The sequence below is a fragment of the Desmodus rotundus genome, chromosome 6 (genome assembly GCF_022682495.2).
Source record: "Desmodus rotundus isolate HL8 chromosome 6, HLdesRot8A.1, whole genome shotgun sequence".
Lineage (NCBI taxonomy): Eukaryota > Metazoa > Chordata > Mammalia > Chiroptera > Phyllostomidae > Desmodus > Desmodus rotundus.
In genome coordinates this window covers 23,822,651-23,845,255 of record NC_071392.1, presented here as the reverse complement: position 1 = coordinate 23,845,255, position 22,605 = coordinate 23,822,651, and the positions used below count along the sequence as shown (strand labels likewise).

The window sequence follows — 22,605 nt, the reverse complement described above, 5'->3', positions numbered from 1 at the left end:
TGGGTCCTTTATACATGTTCCTTGACTTTCTGATTCACAATTCCGGTTATGATTTTTGCTAGCTATAGGCCTTCATAAAATCAGTTAACTTCTCTGTACCTCAATATTATATAATAACAGTACTTACTTCATAGGCTTATAGTGAGGGTCTAATAAGCAAATAAATGTAAACAAAAGTTTAATATATAGTGTCTGTCTATCATCTCCCTAATCCTCCTCATCATTATCATTGTTATTCAGACTGACTCCTTTAGTTCCATAGATTTATACTCGGAAGTCATTTTATTTCGAAGGTCAGAAAGTTAAATTGCTTCCTCTAATAGATGACATGTTGTTGAAGCTGGTTCTCCCCTACATCCGCTTCAGACTTTTGCTATGGCTATGAGCTGTGGAACAGATGTATGGGCCTTCGATTTTCCTTTCTCTGTGCCTAAACACTGCCTTTGCCCTGCACCCAGTTAGGCCTGGACTCAGCTCCCTGTTCGAAGTGGGATAATATTATATTCAAGTTTATGTCTTTGTCAAACCTTTCGATTTTCTTTTAAGGATGATCATCTTATCTTTACCTGGATGATGGCTGGAAAATGTGTCTCTGCCTTTAACTGCACCCAAATAAGAAACCAAAATAGCAGTATTCCAGGTCCTTGTGTCAGGGGATGGAAGGGGACTCTCTGCCTCTCAATATCTATCAAAGCTCTGAAGAGGGCTGCCTGAGGGCATAGCTGTACATCCATTTAGATATTCTGAACTCTCCTTGGGTTATCTCGCTTAGCAGAGATCTATAAATCTGTGCCACATGACATTAACCCCCACTAATTTGCTCTTACTGAGTTACCTTTTCATATTTATGCTAGTGGCCTGCATTGAGGAAAACCGCTTAAAGCAAAATCTTCCTTATACACTTTGTTGTGGAATTTATTGTAAAGATGTTATAATGAGGTTGTAATTCAACATAGTTACAGTGTCATCTCTATGAAAGACTAGTGGTGAATTTTCTTTCTGACCCTAAATCCAGAAATTGTTGTGCTTCTTTACAACTGGTTTCTCTTGTCTAACAAACAGTGGGAATTTCATAATTAATGGAGTGTTCCTCTTGGCATTGGCTGTTACAACTTTAGAGACAAAATCTGTGGCCCTACTTCAGGAAATTCAGACTCTTAGGACACACATTTTGTACATTACCTTTATTACATTCATTATTGGATTCATGTCTTCTTTCTGCTAACATTTTTCTTTGCGCCATATTCCTCATCCAGTTATCCTTAAAAATCACTGTATTTCCCTTTATTGTATGTACTTCCATTAAATAGAGGGGCATAGATAAGTATTAGCAATCACATCATTGAGTGCAGAAGATTTCTTTTCTAAATGCACATAGAGGAAAAACTGCTTGATGAATTCAAGTCACTCTCAAGCCATCAATATGAGTTATCATCCCATAAAAAGTATCTACTATGAGGAAATCTACATATTTTTATAGAAGACAATCATTACCCTCTCTTAAGCACACCACATACACCAAAGTGCACACTGTTCACATGGAGCAGCGATTACAATTCATAGCCAGTAGCTGCAGACTTGATTCTGACAGTGAAAAGCCGCGGACAGAGAGGAGTCCACACCAGGTGACTTGATACAATCCAGCAACTATCCCTCTTCAGTTGGACCATATGAAATTGCCACTTGACCTACAAAAACAGCAATTTCATGTGATTCAACGTAATACTGGTTCAAATAACCATGGGCAGGCCTCCATATTAACCTTAAGAACCATCTCAAGGAATGAACTTGAGTTGAATTCTAAAAAGGGCTTAAATTACATTTAGTTCCCTTCAATTTTCTTTTATAAGAGGCAGGTCTCTATGGCATTTTCATTTATTTTTGCCACAAAGATATCACCAGATAATTCAACATAATGCACTTACATCCAAAGATTTTGATAAAGTTGTAGAAAAATAACTACTCAGTTATTTACTCTGAAGCAAAGTCAAAGAGCTGGGGGGAAAGGAGGGGTTGATGGGACACAGTTTATAGACTTTGGAATAAAAAAATCTGACTTTGAGTCTGTCCTCCGACACTTATTGTCTCATTATGTTTGGGAAAATTATTCTCTAATTATCTGTTTAGTCACATATTAATGAGAAAACACTGTCACAACATGTTAGTATCTTTGCTTTTGCCCACTTGCTATGGATTTTTGGAAGACAGTGAGAAATGGATTGTCAGGTTTCTTAGTGAAAAACATGACTCTTTCAAAGTACTTCTGGAAATTAAAGTGGAGCAGGAACTTAATAGATCCTAGGCTTTCTAACCAGACCTAACGGAGGACCTGTAAAACACTGCTTCTTTTTATAAATATTGTTTTCTCCGCATCTACTCATTAATATTATTTTGTAAAAAAGAGACAAGATCTCCAAGGCATAAAGCTGCCCAAACAATGTGGTTTTAGATGCCCAGGAATCCTGTGTAATGTAAAGGGCAGATGGACCAGTGTGGCATTCTCAGGATTCCTTTTTGAGCAACTGAACCATCCCAGGGCTGTTGCAAGAATCCTTCGGCAGTAGATGCTATTTAGTCTTCATACAGATCCTGTGTCATAGAGTAAGGGAAGCTAGAATCATTCTGTCTCCCATAACTACAGAAGTAAAATTAGTTACGTTTCTTCTTACTCTGGAATAATGCAAAGAAAGTCTGTCTTTTCGGAGAAAGGAGGAATTTCACATGTGATGTAAGCACATGGTAGGATTTTGGGACATATGGTAGAGCCTCCATGAATTATACATCCTCCATTATGTTGCTCAACCAGCAAAGCCAATATATAATTATGTCTTTCCAACATGCAGAAGGTTTAGAGTAAAACTATTATTTTAAAAATTCCTCCAGTTTTTCTTAATTTAACCATAACAGGAACACATAAACAAAAATAATTACTATTCGTTTGGCATGTAATAAATGCAAGGTCTATGCTAAGGTGTTTTACATGTTATCTCATTAATCCTTTTCAGAGGAAAGGACAGCAAGAGAAGAAAAAATGAAGTTAGACAGATTAATCTGAAATAAAACACCATAAATTAGACGTCTAGGAAGTCAACATCCTGTAATTGAAGGGCTTTCTCTGTCTTTTTGAAAGCTATGTCTAAATGATATAATTAGCAAATGTACACAGACCTATGGTAAGAATGATGGATAATAAAGTTTAGGAGGGGAAAAATTCTATGCCCTCCTCAGAAGCTTAAAATCTTGGGGAGTTGGCATGAATATTCATGAGGCAATTGTCAAAGAATAGAATTATATGTAATCCAATGGCAAATTATGTAATATAGTGTCAGAAGGCTATAAGCTTTGTATGAAGAAAGATTATAGAGGTCTTGCAGTATAAAAAGGATTATTTGAAATTGGAGGAGATATTTGGAGAGCAGGGACAATGCTTAAAGTATCTCAAAGCAGAAAATGGAGAAGAAGCAAGAGCAAAAGAACAGGGTTGTCACTGTCTCTGTTGCAACAGACATATGATTCTAATGTTAGAGAAACTTCTCGTCTGTAGCCAGATACAGCGCAGGCTCTGGGACTCTAGCTTTGTTGAATATTGAAAATGTGAATTTGTAAAGAGGTATATCAAACATACATAATTATAAGAATATGGATGGCTCTATTGAATTCTTGAATCATGCTTAATACACAATTTTTTCATAAATTAGTTCACCCAGTAACAGGCATTTTTATTGGCTTTCAGACTAATAATATAATAATATGGAACCCAATATTTTGAGTGTATTTTTGTGGGCAATAAATGGTGCAACCTTTCCAAGATGTATCTGTTGTCATGGTGTCCTTTTCCCATTGCTATTCTCCCTGGTTTATTTCCCTTTTTATTGCCCATTGCTTTTAGAAGGAATAAATATTAATGAGTTCCACAATGTAGTTTGTACTCCTCTGTTAGCACTGGAGAGAGGAGCTACTCCCTGTTGAGCAATCATCAGCAAGGCAGGGAACAGGCAGTCACAAACCATTTCTTTTACATTCTCAGAGAGCAGGCAGGAGTGTGCCTTTGAGAAAGTGCTATTCATTCACCAGTGCACATCCCTGAGTGCTCATTTCAAAACTCCTTCCGATGCTGTCATTCAGCCACAACGGACTCGGTGAAATTGGTGCTTAAGGGTTACGGAAATCACACACACTACAGTCACTTGGTAGTGTCAAGTTTCATGACATTTCATCCCCCATTCTTCTTTCATTAATGGAAGGTCTTTAACTAACACTTAGCTTCTTTCCATCTTGTGTTACCGGTATGAAGTAAGATGAAAGAGAATCTGCGCGTGTTGGGTGTTCTTCCTTTCCAATTTCCCAGCTTAACTGCTAGCATGGGATAGTGGCTTTCTAAAGATTTGCAGCTCAGGAACCTAAAAGCAGGCCTCAGTGAGTATAAATAAGACCAACATAAGAAATGAAATTTCTAATCACTTCTGAAGACATACGGGGACTTTTCCGAGGCACTCCCTTTCTCCAGGCTTCCCTCTGGAACTTTGGCAAACAGGGCTTTTCAGGACATGAATGCCTGTGTTTCTGTTTCTCATGTTGAAGTCATGATTCTCTTTGGCTTTAATAGAGGCCAAAAACCTGTTAGAATTTGGGACAGATTTATGGAGAAGCACATGAAGCTTAAGGTCTAGGGCCCTTCATACCCACATGCCCCTTCTGAGACCCTGGCAGAGATCCTAGTGATTTTGTATTTGGACTTTCATTTTTTTAAATAATGAGGGTCCCCTAAATTGCATAAGCTTTGGAGCTCAGAAAACATGGATTTTCCTGCCCCTATCCCTGTCTCTCCCAAAGCTTTGCAATTTTTTTAAGAGGAGTCTCAAGCCTTATAGTAAAATCAACTCCTGATTATAATCACAATGGCGTTTATAAAAAAGACAGAGATTCCAGAACTATAGTCACAATCTCAATGGATAACATCCAGGCATTTTTGCATTTTCTTAAAGCATCTAGGAGATTCTTAAACCACATTTTGAGTATATATGTTTTCCAGAAAAATAATTCACCCTTAAATGGTAAAGGTTCTTTATCAGGATGAACCATGAGCATAGTGTGCTTTCAGGGTTTCATTGAAGAGTCCCAAACTGGAATGTCTGTAACAGTCTCTCCATGTCAGCCCTGGGAAGGGTCAGTTCTGAACCCCCAGTAACAAAGCTCTAAATATAGGGCTATTATTAGGTTATAGACTGCGTAACCTAATAGTAGGATAGGGATCAAATTTGACTTTTCAAATATTCTACCTTCCCCATCTAAATTAGTGATGCGACTTTACAATTGCTCAATAAGCATTTATTGAGTTAATGAAGGAATACAAAGTGAGAAATCCAAATCTGCAGCACTTCATCAATCAGGTTGTGACTGATGGTCAGAAGAGCAACACTTGGGAGAACAGACACAGAGTGAGTTTAAACATGAAGTCATTGATTCCAACTAGTTTTCCCCACATGAGGCATTTAATCTTCACAGCAACCAAACAATTAACGAAGTACTTTATAAATGCTATCAATAGTGTCACCATCTTCATATCATCCGCATCATTATTATTATTATTATTTCTTTTAGGGTGGGCACTTAATTGTCGGCATTTGCAAGTATTTCATTAGACTTCACATTGTTGGAGAAATTCCATTGTTTTTAGCCTGTTAATATCTTTCTGTGTCATAAGATTATTATCCAATATGTTCTATCCTTATCTGCTTAATACCACTCACGTATTTTATCAGCACACTATCTGTGACTTTGTCCAAGACACCAACATACATAATGGATTTGAGTATCTTCTCTAGTAATAATTCCCTTGTCATTATTACCTTGGCTAGGTAATAATGCCAATGTCATTCATCTTTCCCATTAGCAAACTGGAAAGGAACCAGAATAATAGAAAGGAAGATAGTTTTGAAATACTCATGAATTTTCAGAGGTTCCTCTCCTTCAAGTTTGTAATCATGTTCTTGCTTCATTGAACAATATCAATTTGGCAACATAATTTTTATTAGGAGTTATATTTGTGGAGATTATCCTTTACTTGAGAAATACTGAAGAAAATTTTGGGCGTTTTTGATTTTTCAAGGAAACGTTCTATCAAATGTCATTTAATTGGTCCAACTATTCAGTCGTCTGAATAGTTTGAACATTGTGCACATGTACAAACTTAAGTCCATCTCATGTTATTTCCTTGAGAAATTAAATCCTCATAAGCACTTTGTGTATAAAGATGGCAGTGCCTGGGGAGCACAGCGCCTGTGGTCTGTTGGTGGGTTTATGGATTTGCCAGGAGTGGCGCATGTCTGGACTGAGTAATCCAGACTCTTTGGTCACTGGGAACATGAATAATACAGCTGGCTGGTTTCATAGATGTAGTAATAATTTAAAAAAGTGATTTTCTGTAATAACCTTTGACTCATATTCAAAAGCCATATTTCTAGAGTTTTAGTCTTTTTTGTTATTAATTAAATCATCTCTGTAAGAAAAAAAAGAGTTATTTTCTCTTATTGAGTACTTCATATTAACTGATTGAATGTTATGTAGTCCCTTTTATTTATTTCCTCTGTTGGATTGGAAAGGATATATATATAATTATTAATAATTGACTATACTATCTTACATGAATACATAATTATATATTAATAATTATTAATTATGTTTACATTTTAACATGCAAAGTGACTTAATAATATATAAGGATTTTTAGTATCTCTACCCCTTCCCAAACAATGTACTCCTTATCATTTCCTTCTGTCATATATCAATGTTTTTCATTAATCAATTGTTCAGTTTTTTAGCCATGAAACATATCAGTATTGCTTCACATATACCTATAGTTATATTGATTACCCACATGTTTACCAAATTCTTTGCACATCTTGAATTCTTCTCATTCCGGGTTCAATTTCCTTCTTTCTAAATCTTATCATTTAGCAGTTCTTTCAGTAAGAGTTTAATGAAGTAAAATTCTTCCACTTGTGTCTTAATTTTGCCCACAGTTTATGACAGGTAGCTAGATAAATAATTCTAAGTTGAGAGTTACTTTCCTCTCAATAGTTTTAATACATCATCTTTGTTATTTTGCTTTTTTTGTAGCTGTTGAGAATTTCACCATTAATTTGCTAATTCCTTTTCATTTAATTTTTCCCTCTCTAATGCCTTTTAATATGTCCTTATAGTTTACGAGCTGAAATCTCACTACAGTGTATCTCAATGTGCATATGTTATCATCCCACTGTGAGTACAGGCCCACAGGTGGGATTCTTAGGGGAGGTTTGACTTTGCATTGACCTGCGGCTGAGGCTGACCTGCTTACCCTGTACAGGTAAGTTGAATTCCTCGGCACACTCACTGATGATACAACCCTTTGAGGTTGATGAAGTCATGCGACATTTCTGTTTGTGTTCTCTTTCTCCGGCTACAACTTTGATGTTGTGACCCTTTGGGCATCACTCCCCCTAAGTCTCCATAATGTCTAACCCTCTTCCTGTACCATCCCTACCCAAGGTCGACCACAGAAAGCATCAGTTCAAGTTTCCTGGTTTGTTTTGGGGGATCATTTAGTTTCAAGACATCGCTTCTGCTCTTAAAAGCATTTAAAAAATGCTGTAGTCTGCATGTCTAGGTGTTTTGGAAAGGATGATTCTCAGTTATTCTAATGTGCCATGTTGCTGAAACTGGAACAAAAGAGTCATTAAGTAGATATTTTTAGGCAAATAAAATTAAGTAATATGCATAAGGGCACAAGGCTAAGCAGAAATAAAAAACAGGTTTCCTGGTTATCTGTCTGGGGTTCTTCTGAAAGTAGCCTTAAGATGAAAAGTCAGAAGACTTTAAAGCCATTTATATTATTAGAAGATAAAATAGATACACTAAATGTTGCCTTAAGTGAGTGGCCGAAACTGAAACAAAGTGCATGAATTTTGACTCTCGTCAGTTGATCTAACAACTAAATCACGTTTCCTCTATTCAAAGTCAATGTTGTAGAGGTGTGACATCTCAATAGTAAGCTCTTCCTCCACTAGAAATTCTAAATTACATCTGGGGTAGACTACTGACCAGCCTAATCTAATTCCCAGCATGTACATTTTTATTTGCTTCTATCCCAGTGGCTGAAACCATTTCGCATCTCTCTTTCCACTTGGTAACCTACTGACCACAGAGACATTTCATAGGGTAACAGACCTTCTCTCCCACAAACTATTCAGGGAAGTAACTTTCAAAGAGGATCTGATTCCTTCAGGGATTGCCTGTATTTTCATTATTCTGTAGTTACATTACACTGCTTTTCACATCTCCCTGCCTCAATGTAGGCCATTTCCAAAACACAGCCATTGTGATTTAGTTCCTTTTTCATTTACTGTATTAAGAATAGTAGATCACAGTGTGATGTGCTTAGAAATATGATAAATTAGAACTATATTCATATCTTCATTAATTTATCGCAACAAAGTGTTCATAACTGAATTTTATATATCTGTTTTTATAATCATGTGATCCTAGTGACATTTTTACATAAGTAAATAAACTTAAAAATCTTTTTGTTTTTCTATAACTTACATCTACATAATGATGGTTTAGATAATCAAAGAAACAAAATATTTTATATTTTATGGGACTGCTTTGATATATTTCTAGCAAAATAGAAAGTGGAAATATGCCACTTTATTTCCTAGGTGGTTTAAGGACCGTATCAGGGAATGTGTAGAGAGAATCTCTGATACACATTTCTGATTGACATGTCATGTAAAATATTCTCACCTACCTGTTATTTCAAAAGTGATGGGTAGGAAAGATGCAGCACTAGCCTCCCGCATACTCTGATATTTACTTTCTGAAATAACAGGGAAATAGGACCATGAACATACTCTTTTTGTTTTGTTTTGTTTTCAAAATAGCTTCGAGTAAAGTAGGCTAGTTTGTGGAAATGGTAGATAAAAGACTACAATTATAAAGAATTGGCATTTCATTTAGGGATAGTGATATGTTTATTCTCCTTATTATGTTGCAGAACAAGGGAAAACATGAGCTCTTTGTTCATCCCTCAGTCAACCCATTCTCAGTTCAATCATCCTTCCCTCCACCCATCCTTCCATGGATCCTCCAAACCGCTCTGCTGGTTTACCTCATTCTCTGTATCATCCTACAGGCTCAAGGTACAGACTGTCCTTCTTAATAACCTCAAATCCCACAGACCTTATCTAGACTTCACTGTGAATCACTACATATTTTTTCTACAAAAGAATGTTCTTAAGTTTCCTATAATATAAATCATGGCAAGCTTCATGGTGTTTTATAAGGGATACTTTTGGTTTCCCTAGTTTAAAAACACGTTCAATCTGTTTCAAATGGAAGAATTTCTTAGATACTATAGTTTAAATCTTTCATTTCACTTTGTGCTTGTAAAAAAAAATCAATTCACGTTCATGTGCCCAGTGATCAGCAACACTTCATCAGCTTTCTAGGGCTCATACCAATAACCTCCCCACGGGCAAGACTTCTTCCTGTCATTTTCTGATAAGGGTAGATTTCATGCCAGCATGAGCTGGAGATTCTTCACAGCCTACTGGAATTCTGTTCAGCCGGCTGGACAGAAATTGTCAAAGGTGTTACTACTAACTCTTCTCAGTTGTCAGGATTGGGAGGGTTACCTATGACCAGAAGCAATACATGAATAAAATGTGAAGTACTCCGATATCAAGTAGATGTACTTTTCCTATTGTCTAGATATGTGATCAACAATTTAATACACATTCTGATGATATAATTCAATTGACACAGATAAGATACTAAGGTGTGAATATCATACATTATACTTTGAGTACTTTAATAACACATATTTTAATTTTCTGGAAATTAAATGCATTAGGTCCAAGGAGGAAAATTTTTATGGCCTGGTACGGTATGAATCAGTTAATAGTAGTGAATACCTCAATGAATAAAAATATTTAAAGTGACTCTGTTCTTGTGCTAAGGTGGTCATTACCTGTATAATGTGATGTGCCAAGATAAAAAAGGAAGTTGTGAATTTCATGTCACTTGTTTTCAGTATATTTGTATCAAGAAATTTTCTTTATGAGTTAGTGTATTCTATTATGAGTTAATGTATTTTTAATAGCTTGGTTACATGTGAAAACAACTTTTCTGGAACGTATAGAGTAAATCTGACAAAATAACAGTGTAAAATTTGTTCTTCAAATTAAGGATAATATAAATTGCTTTTAGGGTAGGTTGTTCATTGTGACAGACTCAGAACTTCTTGAGATCAGTAGCTTCTTATCAGAACTGATGGAGGGAGTTAGTTTGAGAGGTTTCTCCCTCTTTACACAGTCAGTCTTCACTCTTTCATTTTTTATTCAGTGGAGAGAGACAGAACACTCTTCACCGTCCACAGTCACGTTGTGCTCCATTCATACGTGTTCACAGTCCTTCCATGTCATCCTTGGGATGCCAGTGCCTCGAGTAAGCTTTCTATTGGGAAATGCTAAGTGCTTCTGGGGGAAATTCATATACTCTAAGTTCTGAGGGGGGGGGAGCTGCAACTTTTAGGGATAATTGACTGTTTTTGCAGACTACCAGATGATTATTAGTATTCTTGGTATTTAACATGAAAGGACATATTTATAAGTTATTCATGTTACATGCTTATGTGAAAAATATTAGTTTCAGAAGAACTGATTTTTTCCATTTCTATAGATCTTTGCTTTGGCATTTGCTTAGTTCAACAGATACATCGTAACAGTGATAGTCTTTTTGTTTTCCTTTTCTTGTGTGACTTTTATTTTTGGTGCTCTGCTGTGTTTTGATAGCAGTAGGGAACCTGCATGACAAAATGATTTAAAAATATACCCAGTTGTGATGCAGAATTCTGAAGGCTCTGCTGAAAGTAATAACCTGCAGGACATAATTGACATTGAGAAACTAAAACTTGATCTGCCTCTAGCAATGAAATTATACTACCCTGAAAGGACTGCTATAATAAATCCACCTAAGAGTGTTAAAAATGTAGTCATTAAAGTGGCCAAGAAAATATTAATGTACTAAAATTACATGTTTTATGCTACTTCTTATACCTTCAAGACACATTAGTAGTAAAATGTACCCTTAGGCTACGTTTTTAAATGAATTGACATGTGTGTAAAGTTAGTGGCTACATAACAATTAAATTTGCAAGCTAGAGATGCAAAACCTCAATGCTTATTTTCCACAAATTGCTTGTCACTAGTGCCACTCCTCCTGGGGAGGCGAGGAGTCATCTCTTCTTTTGTTTTTTGAAACATTTCTCTTGGTTATTTCCCTTCTTTTCTGGTCATTCTTGATCAATTCCTTCACTACATATTTACTCCCCTCAACCCCCCACCGTTTTTGGTCTTTCTTCTGCTGATATCAACTAAGGTTTTTATCTTTATTCTTTACCCTTTCCAAACAACATGTTTGCTGGGGAATAGTATCGTATCATACCCACAATTTGCTAAATGCAACATACTCATCTTTTCTGGCAAGATCTCTCCTTCATTTTTGCTTTTCTTTAATGGTGTACTTTAATCCATGCTGTTCCCTTTGGCATTTCTGACCCCCTGACCTGTAAGGAGCATACTCATCATCACTCAAGTGCCTCTTCCTTTCGCCATGAAGGTTTCTGTTGCTCTGAGCCCCCTACAGTTACTCCAAAACTCATTTACGGTTATAGTGTGTTGTATTGTAACTATCTACTTGTTTGTGCACCCTTGTGATGACCATGAACTTCTCCTGACATGAAGTTTGTATTGAGATTATCTCACCACCTTACACAATTTTTGGAACTCTGTTAGCAACTAAAAAATACATGTTGAGTAGATCAGTGATAGACATCCTGCTGTATTGTTCGGATAGAGGGAAATGTATAAGGGTTAGTTTAGAGCATTGTTTAAAAATATTCGTATTTGTGTGGACTTAAAAGCTACTAATTGAATGTAAACTTGACCCAAAAATGATTAGAATTTCAGACTAATATGATATATAGTAATATACATTTAGCCCTGGCCATTTTGAAATCACATATCCTTTTGCTAGTGTATCACATCTGGTCCAAAACAGATTTAAACAAACGAACCAAAAAAATCTAAGATGTATTTAATTACAGGTTACAAAACAGTCATGCCTGCAGGTTAAATATTTTTTTTACTGTAGTTTGATTTTGCATTTATTCTGTTTTTATTTCATTTAAACTCAAATTGAAATTTTCACTCAATACTATAATTAACATATTTTCATGCTATTTATATTTCATATAAATAGCCAAAGGAGGTGATTTATATAAGCAGGTTATATTTCTTATAGGAAGAAAATAAAACTTAGGCTTTAGAATATATACTTCTTTGCATATACTTACTAGATAAATTTTTATTCTATTTTTATAATTACTCCTGCTAAATTTTAACTCAGAGCCTGAATTTAGAAAATGTAATAAGAGACTTATCAGCAAATCCAAATTGATCAAAGATGGAATTGAAATAAATTTTTACAACCAAAATTTTGATTGCTGTTCACCATAGTGGTTATCAACCATGATGTGAACAGCAATATGGCTATCCATACCCTGGTTGGCCGGGTATATATCCCTGCAGCCTCCCATGCTCGGTCTCCACGTGTGATCCTTGAGAAGAAAACAAAGTTTACCTTCTTTGTCCTTGTGGGTATTCAGGTGTGAGAGGAGGTTTTCATTGGTCTGCACGCAGTACGCCTCTCGGGTCTGGACCCCTCCCCCACAGAGGGCCGTCTGGTTGCCTCGCCTCTTGTCTTGCTGACTGAGCAAAGGGTCCACGCGGCACTCGGTCCACTCTGTGGTCCTCCAGCCGTACCTGAATAAAGAAGACACCATCAGCAGCAACCATGTTTATTAAAAAATACTTTGCCCGGCTCTTCTCGTATTTTTTTTCTTAAGAAAATTATTTCACAAAACACTTATCTCTTGAATCAATCACAGACTACCACATCTACAGTGCAAGTTCAGATTCAATCTCTTTATCTCCAGCAGTACTCCATTTAAGGAGGAGTCAAATTTAGGATGATCCTGTTTTAATTGCAATTACTGGAATTTGCTTATAAATATTTTATGAAAAGAGAGCATAATGCTGAAAACATTAAATTTTATGTTCAGTTAAGCTGAACTCAGGTTTGCCCTTTCTCAATACTTATAAACAAAACAGGACTGAATCTGAGCATGGAAAACATTCGAAGTGGTGATCAACCCAAACATTTGTTTTGCCTTTAATAAAATGCATGAAAATTGCTTATTCACACTAGATCAAAATTATAATGGTGTGTTAGGAATAAAAATAGAACATTAACAATTTAGGGTTTTCTCTTTATTGTCAGGAATAAGAGTGTTTTTCTGTAGCGCTGAGCATCCCCGATGAATGCTGATAAATGATGAAAAGAGCTGACGTTTCTAATCAGTGGACACAGGAAAGACAATCTGTGATTCTAAATTAAAGCTCTAGTCAAGACTATGATGCGGAAGAAATATCGGGAGCTTGTCAGCCCAACACATGCTTTAAAGAGGTAGGGAACTGTTTCCCGATGCCACTGAAGATAGAAAGTGATGGCATTTCTCCACCTCAAGGAAAATGGATAGTCTAAAAGCACAAAGAAAAGGGCTCATGTAGCATTTTGTGTCACTTTAACCAAGTTGCTTCCTTACTAATCAGATTAACAGGCAGCACAGGTACAAATGGATGTGCTAATGCTCATCTCAATTAGACAAACAGGTTAAATGGGCTCTCAGATGTCTGATCTAGATGCTTTGCTTTGTCCATGGTAAAGTTTCATGATAATAAAGCTGACTTTCAGGCCTGTTTTTCATTTGTATAAGTGGGGATTCATGGCTTAACAGGGGCACAGGACTGGGGGCATCAGGAATAACACTCTTGACACATGTTTATAAAGGGAGTATAGCATTCACGTTAATTCTGAAAACATGGATAATTGGTGTCTTGGGTGAAGGGGTTGGGGCTGAGGAAAGTAAAACCAAACAAGTCATTAGGGGAGTTAAAATGAACATTTTATATTTTTATAGAATGGAGTCTCAATTTAGGTCATCCTAAGGAGTCCTATGAAAGGAATAAATTTTCAATAATTTAACTTGGTTACACATTCTAAAAATGCTACTCTCCCAAAAGGGGGAGAAGAAAGTGACTCAGAATACATATTTATTTCGTTAATAGTGCTTGAATATCTGAGAGGAGAAAAAAAAAGCACCTAGGTTGAGACAAAACTAGAAGAAACTCATAGGAGACAAAAAAACTCTGATCAGAGGAGATCCCTCGAATCTGTTCTGGAGGAATGTGAGCCAGTGGGACCACGGAGGAGGCAGAAAGCAGCTCTCTGGGGTTTTCAGTCACTTGTTACACTAGGGGAGAATGGGTGGTTCCCAAGTGCTGCAGAATTGAAGAGCTCATGTAAATCATTTGTTATTGTTAATGTCATTGTTAGAAGAATAGCGGGGCTAGTAATTTTCCTCCTCACTGGTTCACAATGTTTGAGCTGCATGCATGTTCTTTACATGTTTGGAATAGTCCAGAGAAGCTCCTCACAAGACTTGTGTATATCTTTTGAGAAGCTAAGATTTTGAAAGTTGTTTTTAAAAATATCCTATTTTTAAAATTTATTTATTTATTTATTTTTAGAGAGTGGGGAGGGGAGGGAGAAAGAAAGGGAGAAAAACATTGATGGGAGGGAGAAACATAGATCAGTTCCCTCTCATATCTGCCCCCAATGGGGACCAAACCTATAACCCAAGCATGTGCCCCAACTAGGGGTAAAACCAGAGACCTTTGTGGGACACAATTGAGCCACAAACTGAGACACACCAGTCAAGGCTACATATTCTACATTCAGACTAAACTGCAATGCATTTATTGCCAAGGTAATTCATAGTAATAGCTTGGAAGTGTTATTCTGAAGGACAAAAAGAATATGGATATACTGCCAAATATTTCAGAATCAGTCTTATTTATCTGAATTCAATGAGTGTTTGTCAGGCACTTACTGTGTGTCAGGCCCTGTGATACATGCTTCTCATTTAAAAAAAAAGGGAGGGTGAGTGGGCACAATCTTTGTCCTCAAGGAGCTTATTGTTTGGATGTAGCGCACGGGACTAGAGTACACGTACTCTACTCTATTACATGGGATTTGTTACATGCGGTACTGAGTTCTAATAGGACTTGCTCGATAAGCAACAGGAACCTATACTTTGAAAGTTTATTTTACTTTTGGCATCTCTGCACCATACTGGAAGAAGAATGGTTGTCTTGGGCCACACATTAAATACATTGCGACACGTAATCACAAAAAAATCTCATACTGTTTTAAGTAAATTTACAATTTTGTGTTGGGCCACATTCACAGCCATCCTGGGCTGCATATGGCCTGTGGGCCACAGATTGGACACCCCCACAAATGGGGTTGATAAAGTACAACTCGGCAATTAAATCCTAATTGTCTATTTTTGTAAACAAAGTTTTTTTGGAACATACCCATACTCATTTACAGATTGTCCGTATCTGCAATGGTAGAGTTGAATCATTGTGACAGAAACCAATGTGGCTCTAGGACATTTGCAGAAAAAGTTTGCCAACATCTATTATAGAAAATACATAAAAAGAGAATTGCTGATAAAGTTCTAGCCTTCATGGAGATTTATAAATACAGCTTATTAAAGACACTTTTACTCACTAAAATCATTGTTTAGTCTAGTGTTTGTAAAAAGATATTTTATTTTCCCACTTAGAATTTGTAAAAATCACTTCAAGTCCACCACTACTCAGCTAAATTGAACAGCAGAACAGACGTGTGTTCAGGCAGATGCAGCAGCAAAGGCTGCGGTCCTATCTACTCACGTGGCACAGGGGGCAGCTGCATCTCCCTGAGGCACGCAGGGTTCTTTCTCCTCTAGCTCTGGACACTCTTTCTCGCTGCCAATCGGAAACTGCCTGATGATCCGTGTCCGTACACGAGTGCCTTCGGGGGACGCCGTGTCGTGGCACGTTTTTGAGCAGGGGCCCCATTCCGACCACTCTGACACCTGGCACTCCTTGGTGATCACACAGGACTGGAAGGTCATTGGCAGCTTCTCCTGCAGGCAGAGTCTGCAAAAGAGCATTGATATTCTCATCACAGGCGCACAGGCAGTTCTGAACTTTCTCTTCTGCACTCCAGAGCGAAATCAACCTGGACAGTTTTATTTCTACTTGGAGGTGAAATTCTAATTTCATTGAAAACACATCAACATTTATGATGTGTAAAAGCAGTTAGACTCAAAGCTAACATTTGCATTTTTCCTCCTCTTTTGTGAGAGTTGTTAAACTATTCATGGGGAATAGAAAATAAAGGAACTAAGCAAAATTAGCTGAAACTAAGTTTACCATATTGTTCATTTCATTCTAGATTTGGTTTAATTTAGAAAATGAGAAACCAAGAACTGTTAACATGATGATTTCCATTCTGCTTAGGGATCTAAACAAACATGCCTGGCTAACTTAATACAAGATGGCTTTAAACAGAAAAATTAATTTAATATATGTTTAACGTAATTTTTATTATCATTTGAAATGTTAGTTGTCACAATTCTAATGTATGCCTACACAAATATATCAACTTTTCCACTTCACACTTCACTACACAGTATACGTATGGACATCTTAAATACATCATAAGCATTATAAATACAAACTACTTATACCTCTATTACTATAGATATATCCTCTAAATAAATCTCTAATATTTATCAGTAAAACATTTATGTTCAAACTCTTACCTATCTATGCCTTCTTAAATTACAGGGATGTTGGATTTTAAATTGTAATGTGCGAATATGAAGATAAAGATGATTTATCAATGTCAATAACTAAGGACACGTGCACTTTGGAACATGGCACATCCCTGGAATTGAACAGCCTTGTGTTGATCCTAGTTGATAACCAACAGGGCATGTTTACAAGACAGAGGCAGGCTGTCGCCATGATAGAGCTGTTTGTTCCAGTGGGAGGATCCACAGATAATTCTGCTTGTCCTGGAGGTGCTATATTTAACTGTGGTAATCAACCGTACAGAGAGGCAGGTCCATTTTAATGTAACAGCTCACATTCAATCTTCTTAATTCTACTGGCATGGGTACAAAAACTGCATGCTTAGGAGACAGAGCTCAAAGCATCAAAGTCAACTTGAGTTGAGAGGTCTGGGAAGTAGGATCATGTAAGAGTGCGGGGTCAAAGGACCTTGTGAGTCAGCTCTGTTTTTCTCATAACAACAGAGAGAACTAAACTCCCCTTTTACTCAAATATCATGTACTGAGTATCAACGGTGCATTAGGTACAGCAGTAACCACAGAACAAAACTTTTTCTATGATAAGTAAGTTTTTACTCTTATTGGTGAGTTTATCCATGAAAATCAGACAAAATAATGTCCGAATGATAACCTCTATGAATTTTCTCTTACAAAATTCTCCCTATTCTCCTCTTACATATGAATGCTATTCTTCATGAGATTGGTTTCATATACATATTTAGATATTATCCTCTGTATAATTTTTATCAAGTTCATATGGTATAATATAGGCACAGAATTAACCAGTCATTTGAAATCTTTATAATGAAGGGGACCATCAGTTAACTGCCTCCAGTAACAGTTACCCTGTTAACCTGATCAAAATTGGGATGTCGACTGTGTTACTAGATCAAATTATTTATGATAAAATGACCACTTTGGATAAATTCTATCCACATGGGGAAACAACTATAAGTACCTGGTAGGCAGTCATAGTTTTGGGCTTCCCTAAATGTGGCAACTCCTAGAACAGGGATGATTTTTTGTCGGGACCTTGCAGGCTAGGACAAGGGTTTGTTTCCAGAGATATCAGCTCCTGTGGGGCTTGAAACTTTTAATCCAAGTCAGCTCCTGGGCCTTCCTAATGTAGGGCTTGTCTTTCTCTGTCTGAGCAATGCTCTATGGGTTTCTAGGGGAATTTCCAGATAAGGAATGTCATTGCCACGAGATGGTAAGTTCTGGTTCCTGTTCTACATGCTTTGAAGTAGATTAATGCCAAATGTGGTCTATGGTAGCCTGTGGGTCTTGTGTATCTGAAAATTTGTACAGCCTACATTTACAATTTAACTCATATTACCTCATTTAATACTTGCAATAATCCTTTATGTGGGTACCAGTGTTACTTCCATTTTATAGGGAAGGAGCCTCCAAAAGGTTAGGGAATATGTTTGAGATTATACAGCTCATCAGTAGTGGGACTGGCAATCGAACTTGGATTTTCTAAAATCAGAGCCCTACTTCTCCCCACAGTTTAAACTGACTGTAAACCTCAGTTTGTTGAGCAAATGCTTTAGCTGAGGCTCACACCAAAGTTACTGGCCCGTTGTGAATCAACTAGCATCACTGTTGCACAGCACAGGGTTTGTACCATCCGTGCTCTTTGCACATGTGCTGCCTGTGCTACAGGGGAATTAGTGATTATGGAGAAGCCAGAACAAACACATTGTTTCTGATAAATGTTCCGATTTTCAATACAGGTCCTACTTAAGAGAAATAAGTAACACAAACATGAGAACAGTATTATGTGATATGATTACATAGTTTTTCATGTATGTGACATCTATCTATCTATCTATTATCTATCTATCTATCTATCATCTATCTATCTATCAAGTTTGTCCCTCCTGTGATTTTCTAATAGCCTAAACCATTATTTCAACAAATATGTACTAGGTAACTCTACTTCAGAAGTACAAAGACAAGGTAAGGTTACAGTAATTAAGTTAGAAGCATATACTTCTGCTTGGGGAGGCACAGAATGTTATATGAAGTAGTAGGTTACTATGATGAATTTTAAATAATGTATTAGAATTTGTCAAATTGTAATAAAGGTAATTAATAGAGATATGGAAGAAAATAGCCTTTTTTGTGTTGGTGGGGTGGGGAAAATATAGACTTTTCCTTGGCTTTGATGTAAGGAGTTGTGTTGAGCAGCAGAGATAAGTGGAACTGAAGCCTAGGTCAGATCCAGGTAACCAGTTATGTAGACCTAGAGTAGCACCTCCTGTGGGTAAGAGCACCACTGAAAGATCTGGAGCAAAAAGGCATGATATTGCATTTCATGTTAAGTACTTACTATGTGCCGGACATTGGTCAACTGAGTGAGATACCATCATAAACATGAGGACGACCCTCAGAGAATGTCTGTTGTGAGCCATGCACTGTGTTGTTTTACCTGGGACATCTCATGTAATCTTCAAAACTACTCTGTAAGGTGGGGATCCACAGTTTTTTTCCCTTTCCTTTTTTTTTTTTAAAGATAAGGGAATGGAATCTAAATGCCTTATCCAAGTTCAGAAAGTAGCAGAACTGGGACTCTAACTTGATCTTTCTGCTCGTGAGGTTTATGCAGGTGTGGACAAAGGCAATGGCCATAGAAATTAAAAGGAGTTATAGACTTTAGAAACTGTACAACCTGATGGGGAGTTGAAAGGGTTAAAAGAAAGGGATCATGTAAAACTTGCAAGTTTTGCCTGGTCAGGTGTCTCACTTGGTTGGAGCATCATCCCGTACACAAAAAAAGGTTGGGGGTTCATTTCTGGGTCAGGGCACATACCTAGGTTGTGGCTTGATCTGCAGTTGGGGAGTGTGCAGGGGGAAAACTGATTGATGTTTCTCTCTCACTCTCTCCCCTCCTTCCTCTCTCTCTAAAATCAATACAGCATATCCTCGGGTGAAGGTAAAGAAATAAAACAAACTCGCAAGTTTCAAGCTTTGGTGATCTTGCAAGGAGCACTGCAGTTCTTTGAAATGGAGAACATGGAATGAGAACCAAGTTTTTCACAGTTGATAAATGAGTTGGACATTAATATCGTGAGTTGATATGGACATACCCAGGACATATCCAAGAGAGAGAAATGCCCTGTAGGTAGATCCATAATTAAGGGTCAGGGTTAGTACATTTCTGGATGACTTGTATACTTTTAGAAATTATGAGCACATCAGAGTTCAAACTTAAGGCCACAGGAGTAGCTGCGGGCTCACACACTGGGGTTCATTTGAGGCCTGCATAATTCACACATGGCCTTACAGTGAACTTTGGTAGGTCCATGAGCACTGTGATATTTATTAACTTCAGTTTTTTACTGTTAGTGAGACTAAGTAGTTCACCAAATCATCCATTGTTGCCATAAATTATTTGGCCGCCATCTTCTAATTATTCTTTTGTTTATTCTGGCCATGCAAAAAGTTGACATTACAGAGCTTAGGGGAATTATATATTCTGGTTCATTATGATTTTCACAAGAACATGACTCTCTGGAAAGTCAAAGTTGAAGTAGAAGGTATGGTGGCCTCTGTGACAGTTTCCTTTTCATTTACATGATATGTTCAGGATACCTCACATGACAAAGAAGGAATGTGGTTATCCTATCCTGGCCACAGAATATAAGGTAATGAGGCTTAAACCACATAGAGAATATTACTCTAACTCTGTTGACTATCTCAGAAAAAAAGGCATGGTGTTTGACGAAGATGCATTTTTCGAATACGGTACTGACAGCCATCAGCCAATTGACAGTCATTTCAATGGTCCCATATCTATGCTTCCATATAAACATTTAAATTTTCAATTATATTCAGAGATTAACACAGAATACAATGCTCAGATACATTTAATTTTTCTACTAATTTAGTGTTTGCTTTTTCAGTGGAAAAATGAATGGACCAAGAGGATTGCCAGGTTTTCTGAGCCCCCAAATTGTGGCAAGTTATGAAATGACGCATTCTGTGCTCACAGTCAAGAGACCTGGGGTATTCCTTCATCGGCACTCTCGAGTTGCCTGACCCCAATCAGGGAGAGATTACTATGCTCCGTAGCTTTTCTACACGGTGAGAGCACGTTTTCCGAAAAGACTGCTAAGGTCTCTTTCTTTGTTTAAGTTGTCATAACCCAACCAATCGTGTTTCTTATTGGCTTGTGTTCTCAGATGGAATAAAAAAAAACTTTTCTGAGCTTTAACTATGTTCAGTTGCATTCTTTTTAAACATAAAATTAAATTTCCTGCAATTTACCATTTATTTATGAATGGGAATAAACAGTTTACAATTTTTTGAGCTAATTTTATTCTCTAAGTGTGCCCTTTCCTTCACGGAATTCAGCAAGTTAGAAGCAATAATTCATTTGGACACAAAATGCATGCACAAACCATTTTTTTTTTTAAATAAAGGCAGAGGTCTTTCCCTTTGCTTTGATATTTGAAAACCTTTTGTTGAGCTGCTGAGGAACGTTGCCAAATGGTGTCATCTGCCAGCTGGAGTGATCATATGCTCCCTATTAAAGCTGAAGGCCACGGTGCTGGTCAACAGCTGAATGTGAGGCTATCAGCACGGCACGTATTTAGTAATGGGGTAAACTGCTGTAGCAATGAGGCCTTCCTGGAAGGGCCAGGACATACATTTTCTATCCTTTCACACAGCAAATGCTTACATGCAGCTGTTTCCCTATCACCCATGCTGTTCCGGCGATGAACCATAATGGAGACTCATGGCACAATCCCAAAGCCACCCCAAGTGGAAACTCTCCATAGCTTTATTAGATGGGGTGAAACCTCCTACCAGACTTCTGAAATGCTGTCACGTGGCATGCATCATTTCGGCAATTCTTTCCCTCAAAGACATTTTTTTGCACTAAGGATTCTTTGCCTCTTTTTAAAGCTCCAACTAAGTAAGAAGAGAAGTTAAACATATCACAGGCATATTTTAGGTTTTATTTTGGGTTTCGCACCCAATTTCAATGTGTGTGTGTCAGACAGAGGGGGTTCCTAGCACCAACAATTAATTCTCAGACAACAGCAAGCTGTCTCAGAGTTCTTCCTGATTCTGACAATCTCTACCCAGAGAGAGCATCAGGTTCCACAGGTTAAGAGTTCAGTCTATCCGATGCCCTTCCCCCACTTCAGATGCCAGTTGCAGCCCAGGTGGTCACCTGTGCATCTAACCGACTGGCTATAAATTGGAGGTTCCCACTACCCTCTCCTTGGGTTCCGTTAATTTAGTAGAGCAGCTCATATAACTCAGAAAAACACTTTACTTACTAAATCACCAGTTTATTATAAAAGACCACAATTTAGTAACAGCTAGGCGGAAAAGATGCATAGGCCAAGACATGTGAGAAGTGGTGTGGAGTGGGCCTGATCTCTAGGAGTTCCACTGTCTCTGAACCTCCATGTGTTCACCAACCCAGAAGCTCTCTGAACTCGTCTTTTGGGGCTTTTACAGAGGTTGTATTTCATAGGCATGGCATATTAAATCATCAGCCATTGGTACTGATTCAATCTCAAGACCTCTCCTGTCCTTGGAGGCTAGAATGAGACTGAAAGTCGCAACCTTGTAATCATGTGAGTGCTTGGCACCACTGACACCCAGCCCCATCCTCAGGTGCTTTCCAAAGGCCACCTCATTAACTTCATAAAAGACACCTTTATCACGCTCAACACTTAGAAAATTCCAATGGTTTGGGGAAGCTGAATGGCCAAATATATACTCGTGCTGCAACC

At 37.4% G+C, this 22,605-nt stretch overlaps 1 protein-coding gene across 1 annotated transcript in view; it reads right to left on the bottom strand.

Moving 5' to 3' along the window:
• THSD7A (thrombospondin type 1 domain containing 7A) overlaps nucleotides 1-22,605 on the bottom strand; it is a 351,382-nt gene that overhangs the window by 159,993 nt on the left and 168,784 nt on the right. Inside the window, exons 3-4 of the mRNA XM_053926733.1 lie at nucleotides 15,903-16,151; nucleotides 12,682-12,863 (exon numbers count right to left, since the gene is read on the bottom strand). Of these exons, the coding sequence (XP_053782708.1) occupies nucleotides 12,682-12,863; nucleotides 15,903-16,151 (431 nt within the window). The remainder of the gene's footprint in view (nucleotides 1-12,681; nucleotides 12,864-15,902; nucleotides 16,152-22,605) is intronic.